Source organism: Parasteatoda tepidariorum, chromosome 7 (assembly GCF_982258835.1).
Source record: "Parasteatoda tepidariorum strain Cologne lab strain chromosome 7, Ptep-v5.0, whole genome shotgun sequence".
NCBI classification, from domain to species: Eukaryota; Metazoa; Arthropoda; class Arachnida; order Araneae; family Theridiidae; genus Parasteatoda; species Parasteatoda tepidariorum.
This window is the reverse complement of record NC_141761.1, coordinates 18,077,774-18,091,686: the sequence shown is the minus strand read 5'-3', so window position 1 is coordinate 18,091,686 and position 13,913 is coordinate 18,077,774. Positions and strand designations below refer to the sequence as shown.

The window sequence follows — 13,913 nt, the reverse complement described above, 5'->3', positions numbered from 1 at the left end:
TTATTTTAACTCTTTACTTTTTTGTTCATGCTTTTGTTTTTTTTTTTGCTTATTTCGCCATATCTCGAAAACTTTTTAAGACAATAGAAAAATCTTTGCACACAATTATGAAATTTGTTTATCCTAAGATAAATCCATGCAAAAAATAAATATTAGTAAATGTTTATTATTTGTTTTAGTAATAGTTGAAAAAATTTTGAATTTTAATTCAGAACAAAAAAAAAATGTTTGGTTTTGTTCTGTATTTTCTTTACATCTGTTGATTGCTTGATATATTTTTTACTTAATGTGTTCTATTTTTGTTTAAATTTTTAATTTTTGAGTGCTCCTCACACTTTTGCATTAATATATCTTGCTTTGGCTATTTTGATACAATATTAGAAAGCACTCCTTTTTGCTGATATAATTGTGTGAGCTAATGAAGAGATTATATCTTTTCGTTATTTAGTTTTCCGGCTTTTTAATATGTGTAAATATATATATTTTAATATATTATTTAAATGTTATTTAATATTATTTATATATTATTTATAATATATTGTTCAACATATTTTGATATATTTTAATATTTTTTAATTTTTTTAGAAATATCTTTTAAAAATATTTTATTTTTCTCATTATTATTTTCCATGTTTTTTCTATATTTTTAACTTTTATTTATTTATATATATATATATATATATATATATATATATATATATATATATATATATATATATATATATATATATATATATATGTAATGAAAATGAAGAATAAAACAAAGAAGAATTATAGACATATGAAAAAAAGGGGGGGGGAATAATAAATAAAAAATAACAAACAACAGTTTATATAATATATATAATAAAAAAAAAAAGATGAAATTTTATTTAAAAAACCGGGAAAAAAAAAGATATAATCTTTTCTTCAGCCCACACGATTATATCCTCAAAACAGAGTGCTTTCTGATATTGTATCAATAAAACCAAAGCTATAATCGTGCGGGCTGAAGAAAAGATTATATCTTTTTTTTCCTGGTTTTATTTTTCCGGTTTTTTAAATAAAATTTCATCTTTTTTTTTTTTTTTTTAATTATATATATTATATAAACTGTTGTTTGTTATTTTTTACTTATTATTCCCCCCCCCTTTTTTTTCATATGTCTATAATTTTTCTTTGTTTTATTCTTCATTTTGAACTTATCTAATGAGTTCTGTTTACTTGCAGCTTAAGCGCAATAAATGAAACTTATTGTTTTTCTTAACTTTCTTCGTGTTTTCTTGTATTTACTTATATATATATATATATATATATGTAATGAAACATTGTTAAAAATATTTACTTTGAGTGTCACAAATTAATATTTAATAATTCAGGTGGAAGCAGAAATTTTATCAAAGTCTATTAAATTATTAGTGAAGAAAGCAGGGTTGATAAAAATAAAAGCTTGATTTGCTGCTTGGCTGATCTTCTAATAACCGTTATTTAATTCTTCTCTGTTATCTTTGTAAGTTGTTGTTTGTAAGTTTGTAGTCTGTCATCAAGCAAGTTATGACATTTTCAGTTAATTTTTTTAAAAAATTTGTTAGATTTTGATAGCAAATTAATTTTGTGCCTCGAAATGTTTACATTATTTTACTTCATTTTGACTAGGCATCTAAAAATATGCAATAGGGATTATTGTTGCACGACACCGTAAATTTAATTCACATTCATGATAGTTTTGAGTTCAAATAACGTGAGACAAAATAATTTATTACAAATTGAACACATTTATTGAAATAATATGTCTACAGGAAAATACATGGAAAGTTTAATTGTTGCACATATAAATTTGTGTAAAAGAATTTTATGAAAGAGATTTATATTTTCTGACAAGTTCAATCTAACCTGTAAACTCAGTGTTTTTATAACATACCATACTCAAGTGTTCAAGGAGAAAAAAAAGAATATGCTTTTATTTTAAACTTAATTTTCTATGTTTTTAATCCTCCTCTAAAGCAGGGATCATATCTTGGTGGTTTTCTAGGTTCTTCATCAACTGAAAAATGAAAAGGGAAAAAAAATTATTAAGTTTGAATATAATATGCTAATTTTTGTCCGATTTACATGGATGACTTTCTAGCTTGAATCTGTATTTTTTCATCTTTTTTTTTTTTTTAAATTTCTTTTCTTAAATTTTTGATGATGTTGAAAAATTACTACACTGTCAAAATATACAGTTATACACTATATTTAACTACTTTAATAATAAACTAAATCCATCAAGTATCAAATCTATAGATAGATGGAGATCGGGCTCAGGTGAAAGGTCAAGGGAGTTTTTGTAAATATTGTGAAGAGAGGTTTCTACAGCTTTTTTTGCTATATTTAGGTCTTTCATATTTATACCAATAGTTTTCACCTTATTTATTTCGAACGTTTTACATCACTAATATTCAATTATTCCCATATAATAATATTTTTAAAAATTTATATTTTCTAACCTCATACTTTAGTATAAATCGATCCTCTCGTTAAAAGCTTAAACAATTTGTTGTAAATTATTTTTATTATTGTATTAAATGTGATTTTTTTAGTAAAATATAGGGTAATGGTTTCCTGGGAGTTTTATTTTTGTGAGGATGTATTGTTTTAAAGAATTAACTGGTTATTGCAATTTTAATTGCTAGTTTTTACGAATTTTCTCTCTCTCTCGCTCTTTTTTCATTTTTATCATGTAAATTTTTTTCACCATAAAAACTAAAAACTTAAAATTACGACGGTGAGAAGAGAAGTGTACAGAAAGTACAATGTGAAAAAAATGAAATACATTTAAGATTTGATTATTAGTTCGAAAATTATCAACTTATAAGTAAATAAAGCCTTTCTAAACAGATTGCTAAAATGCAGCTACAAAATTAAAATTAAATGTGCTGTAAAAAAATCATTTTCATTTATGAAACTTGATGAACTCAAAATTGAAAACTCAATGAAACTTGAGTTTTTTCGAAGCTCCATTTTATTTGAAAGTTATTGTAATTTTACGAGCTATTTTTACTCACTTTTTTTCTTTTTACCTTGCACATTGCTTTTTAGAGCAAAACTATAAATCTTGAAATTACAAATATGAGTAGAAAAATGTGCGAAGAGTACAGTACAGAACCTGTTATCCGGAAATCAGAAAACCTGAAAACCAAAAAACCGGAACGAAATTCGATAAATTTTCCCACCATTATAAAAAAAATTTTTTTTTTCCTTATAAAATTTTAGGATTTTTCGTTCTTTTTTGAAAGATGTTTACCTTACCATCATTTTGGAAATAAACGTTAGTGTATTGCTCCATCGTTTTTTCTTCTTTTTAAGATTATTTCCAAAAAAAATTTTTTTTTAGTTGGGTTTAACAATAAAAAAACGGCTTTTTGTAGCGATTCAGAAAACCGGAAAAATCAGTTATCCGGAATAGCGATGGTCCCGATCGTTCCGGATAATCGGTTCCCTACTGTACAATGAAATGAAATTTTTATTTTTATTTTATTAGTTCGATAATTATCAATTATTAAACTTGTAAGTTATAGAGTTCTTCTCTCTGAAATACGATTGCAAAGTTGGAATTTAACGGACTGAAAAATTCATTTCCGTTTTTGGATTCATTTTAAGTTTTTTTTAAATTCTAATTTTTTTTCCTTCTAATTAAGCTATTGCAATAAGTTCTTCAAAAAAAATTTCGCATTGAAAATGATTTTCTTTGGGTATATGATATGGATAGAAAGCCATTTTTAATGGTTTTGCATTAAAAATTTCCTATCCATTGTTGTAGATAAATATACCTCTCTCAAAATTTTATGCCACTAATTAGATATATACCGCTCTCAATTTCTTATGCTAAAATTAGATTTCTGTTTCCATTTCTCAAAAAATATATATTGTTGCTCATACATACAAGCTCTTTCCCCCCTAGAATTAGTTTTTCCAATTTTATTTAATACTGATTTTCTTGTTCTCAAATGAAATCTCTTGTCTATTACAATACAGAACCCTTTATCCGGAAATCAGAAAACCGGAAAACCATAAAACCGGAACGAAATTCGATAAATTTTCCCGCCATTTTTAAAAATTTTTTTTTTTTTTCCTCATAAGATTTTAGGATTTTTTTTTCTTTTTTGAAAGACGTTCACCTTACCATCATCTTGGAAATTATCATCAGTGTATTACTTCATCGTTTTTTCTTCTTTTTAAGATTATTTCCACAAAAAAAATTTTTTTAGTTGGGTTTAACAATAAAAAAACGGCTTTCTGTGCGATTCAGAAAACCGGAAAAATCAGTTATCCGGAATAGCGATGGTCCCGATCGTTCCGGATAATCGGTTCCCTACTGTATCTAAATAGTCACTCTTTTATCTATCAAAAAATTATAACTAATTGTTTGTGTTTAAAAGTAGCATTCAGAGCAACAGGTGTTGCCTGAGCAGAAAATAAAATAATGAAACCTACTTTTAAGATCTCTGAATTCCTGTAAAATGACTACTTTAGGTCCTGCTCCACCAGTTCTGGCTGCCATGTCATAGGCAGCTAATGTTCTCTTCTTTCTTTCTTCCGCTTCCCTGACTCGAGCCCTTATTGCTCTCTCCATTGGATCTAGTTCAGATTCATCCACTGGCATACGAGGTTTTCGTACTGATGCGGGAACAACTGTAAATTTACATTGAACAAATAAATACACAATTAACAGGTTATCATAATTAACATTGGCTACTGAACTCGATTCACCAAGATTACTGCTCCATTGTGCCTTTATTTCTACATATAGAGCTGAAATCGTAGGCAGCGAAAGCGCTCTGTTATATTACTCTATTCCCTTGGTACCCTATCACGTGATTACTCTCTCTTTAATTTAGACAGGTAAAGTGTCAGAAGGTCTGGTTTCTTAGCACAAGTGCCTTATCTGGGCGTCAGCGGAAAGTTGACGTAGAGCTGACACCAAAGAAATACTTTTTTGTTAGCTCAGCGTGAGCAGTCGGTCCAACGCAGACATTATCTCTCATTGCGCATGCGTTAATAACGTAAACAAATATTTATTTTGAATTTGTATTGATTTTGTTTTTGTCGACCAGTGTTTTAGAGAACAAATAATGACTTTATTCAAGAAAAAGCTCATTATAGCACTCTCAGCTATAGCTGAGCTATGTTTAATGTCAAAATCAAAATCTTGGCTGATTTTAATGTGCTGTTGGATGTTGTCCGCCATTGCTTCTGTGGTTAACGTCACGTTGTAATCCAACTGCAGTTGAGTTGGACGGCAATTGTAGTTCAAGATGAGCGTTCGATGACGTATAATATCAAGCTCACAAATGGACCAATCGGAGGTTAGCGCTGATTTCCCGCTGACGGCGTCCTGTCCTAAGAAACCAGGCCTTGACAGTTCATGTGACAGTTCAGATTAATTCTCTTTTACATTTTGTAATTTTAAATGCGATGGAGGTAGGGTTAAAAGTTTCAGGGGCGTTAAGATTTGCGGAATAGTAAAATATTGAACTATTTTCCAACAAACTTTGCTAGATTAGAAATTATTTTAAAATGTCAATCTTTTAATATATATGTATAAACTGTACACAATTATTTCAGTTTTTTCAAAATTAAGAAAATTTAAATCTTTGAATGGTTTTAAAAATGGTAAAATTGTATATTGTGGTAAACACTTATAAGTCTTAAAAATGGTTTAAAACGTTTCTCATAATTTACGTTGGTAAAACAAATGTTCATGTTTATAATTGAAGTTAAAAATCTAAGTTTACTCTTTCTAAATTTAAAAATTGTCAATGAAATTGCTTTCTAATTTATTAGTAATAAGTTACCTTTAATAAAACTTATTTTATTAAAAATTTCATCAAACAATGTTTTGTATATTTAAAAAGAAACACAAAACTTTATTTTGTAAAATTTGGTTATCCGTGGTACATAATTATTAAAAATTTGCACATTTGCATTAATTAAGACTTACTTTTTTTTTCAAAAAAAATTAAGTTTTAATTTTTTTAAGCAATTTACTCTTTATTTTTCCAAGTTGACATTTTCCAGCGACACATTTTTTTAATTCAAAATTTTATTTTCCATGGTCTGGAATAGGTGTCTAAAATTTATTGCTATTTAATTAGTAGTTTTTCAGTAATAAGGCATAAAATTTTAGAAGTTATTTTTATGACAACCCTGCATAATCGATATTATACAGGGCTGTTATTAAAAACCTCTTTTCCGTTTTAATCCAACATATCAAAGAACAGTACCAACATCTTGTAAATTCATGAATATCTTTCCAATTCTGGAAAAAAAAAATCGTGTCTGAGAACTTTCTTGAAAACATTCGTAAAAGTTTTAAGCACCATGAAAAATGTTTAAAAAAAGTACCATCAAAATCTAAAATAGTATAGCAGTAGCCTGTTATTTTAGATTTTGAATGCTAATAGTAGCCTGTGAAAAAAGGTTTATTCTTAAAAATGTTAATTACTAAAATATTTATAGAATGAGCTGAAACTTGACGCTTTACGTCCAAACGTTGCAAAAAATAAACTACTTTGGAGTTGGACTCTTAGTCCAACTCCAAAGGAAAAAAAAACGTTACATTATCAACAGAACGCTTGATACACTTAAGGCTGTAAACTCTAATGAATTATCGAAAAACATTCTTATATATGCATTTTTATTATTACTGTTCGTTGCAATTACTCAAGATTTTAAGTTTTGCCTATCTTTAACTATTTATGCCATTTCTATTTATGAAAAACTGGTGCAAAATGCAGAAGATCCAGTGTTTTTTTGTAAATAGCAGTGCTTGGGAATTATTTTTTTAAGATTAGAAAAATTATTCCAACGATGCTCATTAATCGAGCTCATAAAAATAAGTAGAAGTTTAGAATAATGAATTGATCTTCGTTTATGGGGAGAAACCTGGCCAATTTGGTAATTGGTTTTTTTTCTTTTTTTTTCCCTAAATGTTTATTATTATTTTTTTAAATTTAAACTATGCTTATTTTTTGAAGTATACTTTTTTTTAAAAATAAAACTGTGCTTATAATTTGTGCTATTAGTCTGTTTAAAAATAAATAAAAATCCAGACTCTTTTCAGCAAGGTAAAACATATCTTAAGGCAGTGAATTTAGGAGAAAAGAAGACTTAGAAATAATTTATGTCGAAAAAAAATTTCCCGTGAACTTAAAACTCATTCTTAAAACCATCCTTAGAAGTAGATACTAACGAGATAAATTAAGAAAATGCTTCGATGTGCACAATTCTATTTAATCAAGCAAAAACATAGGTTATTAGTTTAATTTTTAAAAATTGAAATTGATGTCATACAAGATAAAATATAATAGCAAATTAAGTGTTAAATATATTTTTTCTTAATTAAAATATCCACTTTGCTTACTCTTCTCCACTTTCGGAACTCCGCCTGCCATACTGAAACAGCAACTTCCTTTAACTGGTTTCGGTGGTTCCAACTTAGATACTGAAACACAGAAGCAATCGGAGAATGAATATTTTAAGTGACATTTTTAGCGAATTTAAGTAAATTAGCTATAAAGTTTATGCATTGACAATAGAACATAAAGACTATGTCTTTGCCTTTATTAGCGGAATCAACAAATCCCCGATTGTTTAATTTGCTGCTAAACAAAAGACAAGTTTTCTAAACTTACTCATCATCCACTCTTAAAAACACTCAAGGATGAGCCGCGATGATTCAAGGAATAAAAGCTCGCTTCCTAAAATGGCGACTCTGGTTAGAATGTCAGTGATGGCTGGTTGATTCAAATTCTGCACCCGGCTCGCACCTACCACTTTGTTGACGTAAAATATCCCTAGTGGTCGAGGTCTCAGGGGCTGAAATTTTCTAGCCTTTGGGCTAACCATGGGAGGTTTTCGTGTTAGTTCTATCAAATAATCCAGTGCGAAGATCTGCTCGTTGGTGACTCATGGGATAGAGCATTCGTCTTCTAATCATGTGAACTGGGTCCCAATCCCAGCGATGACTGCTCGATACGAATTCGGCACCCGGCTCGCACCGACCACAGTGCTGACGTAAAATATCCTCAGTGGTAGAAGGATTATGGGTTAAAGTCCCCTAGCCGTTAGGCTAACTGTGTGAAATTTGCGTGGTTTTCCTCTCCATATAACGCAAATGCTGACTAGTTCTATTTACAAAAGTATTCCACGAAAGCAAAATTTCTTCCAATGATTGATCCAGGAGTTCTCTTGTCTTCTGAATTGGGTTCAAAATTACGGAGCGGAACATTTGCAGTCATAAATTCAAAATTTGGTCAGCTGTTCAACGATGGTTATAAAATGCTTGATCCTGGAGCAGTGGTGGCTCCCAATGAGGTGACCTGGGTTCGATCCCCGCGTTACCTGGTTCATTTGAATTCTGATTCCGGCTCGCACAGACCACAATGCTGACATAAAATATCCTCTGTGGTGGACGAATTATGGGTCAGAATCCGCTTACCATCGGGTTAACCGTAAAAAGTTTTCCTGGTTTTCTAGTCATTGTAACGCAAATGCGGGTTAGTTCTGTCGTAAAGTCCTAATTTCTCCCAATACTTGATCCCGGAGTTCCCTTATCTTCTGGATTGGGTTTCAAAATTACAAAGCTGTGGAGTTGAGTATTGATAGTCAAACACTCAGTATTGGTCTACTGTTTAACGCCGGTTATATATATATAAAAAAAGAAATCCTTGTTTCTGGAGTTTATTTCTCCTTGGGTTCAAAATACCAAGGATATAGAGTTGAACATTGTTAGCTGCAAACTTAAAAATAGGTGGGCTGTCCAACTCTAGGTATAATATAAAATAAAAAATCTTGAACCTCTGTCTATTGATGTTCTTATTATTTGTGAAGCGAAAGAAAGCTTTTTGAGAAAAAGGGCATTTTCTCAAAATGAGATACTAGACGTATTTATTAAAATCTTTCAATGTATGTCAAATGGCGATTGTAATTATTTTTAAAGCTATTTAAATTTTCTGTGCTTATTAATTTTACTAAACCGAGCTATTTAAATGTGTTAAAATATTTTTATATAAAAGTAATGTAAAAAATTGAGGAAATTCTGTTAAAAATAATTTTTTTAGGAAGAAACACTTTGTCAGTAGAGAAAGCAATTATTTGAAAAATAGTTTTTTAGCTTGAGGGTGCAATATAGTATCAACTGATCATTTTTGCAACCGCCTTAATTATCAAACGGCGATGTGATGGTCAGCATAAACTCAAACTTAAGTCTAGCAGCAGTTTGAAACCGTTGAGAGACTCGAAGGTTAGCAACTTAGCACTAACATGTTGAGCATATAATTTTGTACAGAATCGATACTACATCACTACTCACTTTTTATAACAAGTATAATAGTTGTATATAACTGATATATCGTGATCGAAACCGAGGAATAGTAAACGTTGGCTGGTGCACGTTAATTCTGCCGGGTCACAAAGTCCTCCATGTTCCCATAACACATTATACCTCTGGGGGTACTGAATTGGAGATTGGTCGGTCTTTGGTTCAGGACAAAGTTACGATCTGTGGATGAATAAATGGATGTATGAATGAGTCCGCCCTATAAACGGGTTTGGCAGAATTCGAATTTTTGGCTATAGATGGCGTCACTGGAAAACAAGAACAATCACATCCCTTGCCTTAATAGCCTATGACAACAATAATAACAACATCGTTATCGAAGGAAATCGAACTTTTTTTTTCTATCTCGTAAAATTTTCGGAATAGTTGTACTATAGTCAAGTTGCTTCTACCTATAGATACCAAATTTATGACTTTTCGGTGCATGTAAGAACAGCAAGACAAATATATGTATTTTTTTTAATTTTTAGTTGTTTAATGCAACCGGAGCTGTAATTAAACCAGTGGCTTGGAGATAATTTTTTTCGTGGGTACTACTCTTATATTTTTATACAATTTCATCTTGAAATTTTTAAAATGCATATTACAGTAAAATAAATATCAACTGGAAAAGTGTGTGAATCATTATAAGAAAAAGAAGTATTTATTTACCATCTGCGCTTCTAAAAGCATCAAATTCGACAATTCGTGCTTGTCCAGCCGGTTGACTCTTAGCAGCATGGTCGTAGGCAGCTAAAATTCTTTTCTTTCGATTGTCCGCTGCTTGTAGACGGTCTTTAATTGCCTCCTCTACTAAATCCTTAGGCTTACCTGTTGAGTCTTGAGGACCCGATAAACTGCCTACAAAAATTTAATACTCCATTTATACTATTTTTTTATAAATTATTTTTTTTCTATTATTAATAAATAGTAATAATGTAGATATATAGTGATCATCAGATAACTTTGCCAATATGTGACCCAATACCATTCAAAAGAATAAATTTTTTTATAAAGGTGTTAGATGGCATGCTCTCGAGAGACTAGAATTTTGTGGTGCCAACACCAATTTTAATTTTTTTTATTGGAAAGTGATCTTCACTGTAAAGAAAATTTAAAATTCATTTAGAAATTCTTAGCACGAAAGGTGATGATGCTTGACAAATATGTATTATCAAAATATAAAAAAAAAAAATTACTGGCACGCATCTCATACATAGGTTTTACATTGTGATGATTATGTTTTTATCAACAACAAAAATTATGAGTATTTTTTTAAAAATTCCGAGATTCTGTCATCATAACCATAAGAGCTGTATTATCGTACTATTCTTGAACTCATACCTGATAATACTTTCATGGAGAATTTCATTTCCTTCTTTCGAACGGTATGCTTGCCAGAGAGTCGCCAAAGTTATTTTATAAGAACCCTGTGTGTATGAAGATCTTATTTGAATAGTGGTCTAATCCGCCTTTGAGAACTAAAAGTAATAATTGAGTACTCTAGTTAAAAGTGACCAATTCACGTCCATACATATCTATGTTTTCAATCTTGATTATAGGTAAGAAGACCTCCTAATCAAGGCACAAGTTAAGGTGACCGGACATATTCCGTTTGGAACTCAATATAGGTAGAGAATTATTTTTTATTTCCAATGAGCTGCACAATCGGTCTTGCCGATGAGCAGACCTAGCTCGTTCTCCAGAGGTGGTATCCACTCTTTCAGGACCACCACAATGGGTGAGATACCGTTGGTCATGTTGATTTGGACGTCCAGTTTCTGCCACACCAGATGGCAGCACCGAGACTCTATTTGGATGCTAAAGTGCACTTGGAAGGTAGAGAATTGTCGTGTGATCTATTAGAGTGCACTATTTTCCCTATCATTTCTCATTTATAGTGCTCTCTTTTTGACAGCAGTCAGTCCCGCAGTGGACTAGTCGCCAAGACACGGTTCCCAGCAGATCCCCGAAGTCAAGCATCACTGGCTGCTGTCAGTGTGCGGGTGGGTTACCACTTGGATCAGTCTGCGTAGGGACCGAGGGTGTGCGGTATGGATCTTCATTAAACTGTTCTACCGTAAAGTGCTCGACTTCGCGTGCAGGTCGTCGGGCCACCAAAGCGAGGGTGCCATCCCCTCTGCAGAGGATCAAAATTGTGATGGCGTGTCTTCGGATCATCCTCAGGGATGTTTCCCAGATCGTCGGCAATAGCCCATTGTGCAGCTCTAGTGCGACGTAAATTAACTACAACATCTACAACAATAAATTTGAAATAATCTAAAAATTACGGTTATGAAAGCGATGGTCTATTTCTTTTTTTAATACAGTTGGATCACTGTTCAAATAAAGCACACATATAAATAATGAATAAAGTACAAATAAAGGTAACAGTAATAGACAGTTCACGTTCCATAAACTAGAAGTATCCTCGGTGTTTAAGCACTCTACTTTTGTATTCATTACTTTAAACAGGGACTATTTTTTTTTTAACAGAGAAATTTTGTCTGAAGGGAGGTGATGTTTGGGGCTCGGACGAGTTTAGGAACTTAATAATGAGGGAATAGAAAAGTGAGCCCGGAACTTGTCTCCTTAATCAGGAGATGATTGTCCCCATTTCTCATTAATTTAAAATTTGTCAGGCTTACGAACATCATCTTTTCCAAAATCTGGCAAAATTATTCCGAGTAAAGAGTGGCTTTTTTTCTTCACCTTTCCTTCCAGCAGGTGTGCCGCCTTTTGCCATTTCACTGTACATTTCTAGTGTCTTCTTCTTTTTCATGTCAGCCTCCTTTACTTTGTTGCGAATTGCTTGTTCTCGATCTTCTTCCCTCCGTCGACGATCCTTTTCCCTCTGCGCTGCGAATAAAGGCACACGGAAAAATGATTATTTTTGGAAAATTGCTATGCGGATGGTAAATATTTGCATTTTATTTTAAATCACATTTTAATTAAATATTTTATTTTATTTTTACTCAGTGGCATAATCGCATATCTTTCTTACCACTGACTTTATTTACAGTGGAGATTTAAATAAGAATCAAGCGAATAGTTTCCACACAAAAAAAAAGGGATTTTATAACCAACGTCGACGAATTTTTTATTTATTTTTATCAACATAACTGGTGAAACGATGTTTGTTCAAATAATGCTCAATCCTATGAAACTTATGCACTTTCAGAAAAATAGATTCAGTGTTGAACTACAATATCGGTACTTTCAACCATTTAAAGCAAACCTGAAAACAAGATATAAAATTTTGCAAAATGTGTATCTATAACTTGACCGTTGAGCTATAAATCGACAAATTACTTTCTGATACTTTTTTGACTTTTATTGATTTGATTTATGCACTAGTAATAATGGCACTAAACCTAAAAAACATTTATAAATTACTACAAAAATAAATTAGCAGTTTAATATATCTACTAGTGGGCTAATCCCCCAATTCACCAACAACGATGATTGCTTCGCAATAATTGTTATTTCATAGCGTAAAACAGTTTTTACAATAAAAATATACCGACAACAATAGAAGACTACGACACCATCATTAAATATATATATATATATATATATATATATATATATATATATATATACCGAAGAGCCATTACATTATGACCACCCTCCATCTATAACAATGGGCTCGCCCATGTTTTCATGGGGCTCATTTGGACCAATAATCCTCATAGAACAATCCCTGACGTCTGTAAGCTACTTGAACATAGTTGCAGACCAGGTTCACCCATTCATGGCAACAGTTTTTCCTTCACCTGACCTTAATGCAATAGACCATTTGTAGTCCTACTTGGAAAACCAAATTCGTGCTGCCACGCTACCCCCTCGCAATGTGAGGGACCAGTTGGTGAGCGCTTGGTACCAGATACCTCAGACTACATATCAGCACCTTGTGGAATCAATGCCACGGCGGGTGCTAGCAGTATTGAGGGCTAAAGGTGGTCCTACATGTTATTAGTAGGGTGGTCATAATTTAATGGCTCTTCGGTGCATATATATATATATATATATATATATATATATATATATATATATATATATATATATATATAAAGTTAGATACATAATTAACAATTTATTTTTTAGATGTAATTAAATAAGTGTCTTAAATTAACATAATTAATGTCCGCGTATACTAAAATTTTAACTTTTTCTTCAGCATCTTTCATTCCTGTGAGAAAAGTTCATTCGTGTTTTTTACTAAATTCTTTCAACAGCTATGGCCCTAAAGCAAAAATTTGTGATTTAAATAATACATTTTGATTTAAAACGAACACTTTTTTTAATAATAATAATAATTTTAATAATTTGGTTTCTTTGTTGCAGTCCCTTTAATAAATTCTTTTTCATTGAAGCAAACAGTTTTTTCTGAGCAACAAAAGAACATTTTTAATGCTTATTGCAACATTTCCTATATATTTAATGGTATATCTTTTTCCCTAGATCTTTTCTTTGCACGCAGAAAGGAAAGATTTTTCCACAGTATATACCCCATCTTTACTTTGTAATAACTCTTGGAGAAAACCGATTTTTCACGTCATTGTCTTTCATC

At 31.1% G+C, this 13,913-nt stretch overlaps 1 protein-coding gene across 1 annotated transcript in view; it reads right to left on the bottom strand.

Annotated features, from left to right (window-relative positions):
- Positions 1–1,734: 1,734 nt before the first annotated feature.
- The window catches only part of LOC107451611 (uncharacterized), a 40,466-nt gene continuing 28,287 nt past the window's right edge, over positions 1,735–13,913 (bottom strand). The window contains exons 4-8 of the mRNA XM_043049876.3: positions 12,053–12,199; positions 10,013–10,201; positions 7,385–7,465; positions 4,456–4,653; positions 1,735–2,023 (exon numbers count right to left, since the gene is read on the bottom strand). Coding sequence (XP_042905810.1) covers positions 1,959–2,023; positions 4,456–4,653; positions 7,385–7,465; positions 10,013–10,201; positions 12,053–12,199 — 680 coding nt within the window. The 3' untranslated portion in view covers positions 1,735–1,958. The remainder of the gene's footprint in view (positions 2,024–4,455; positions 4,654–7,384; positions 7,466–10,012; positions 10,202–12,052; positions 12,200–13,913) is intronic.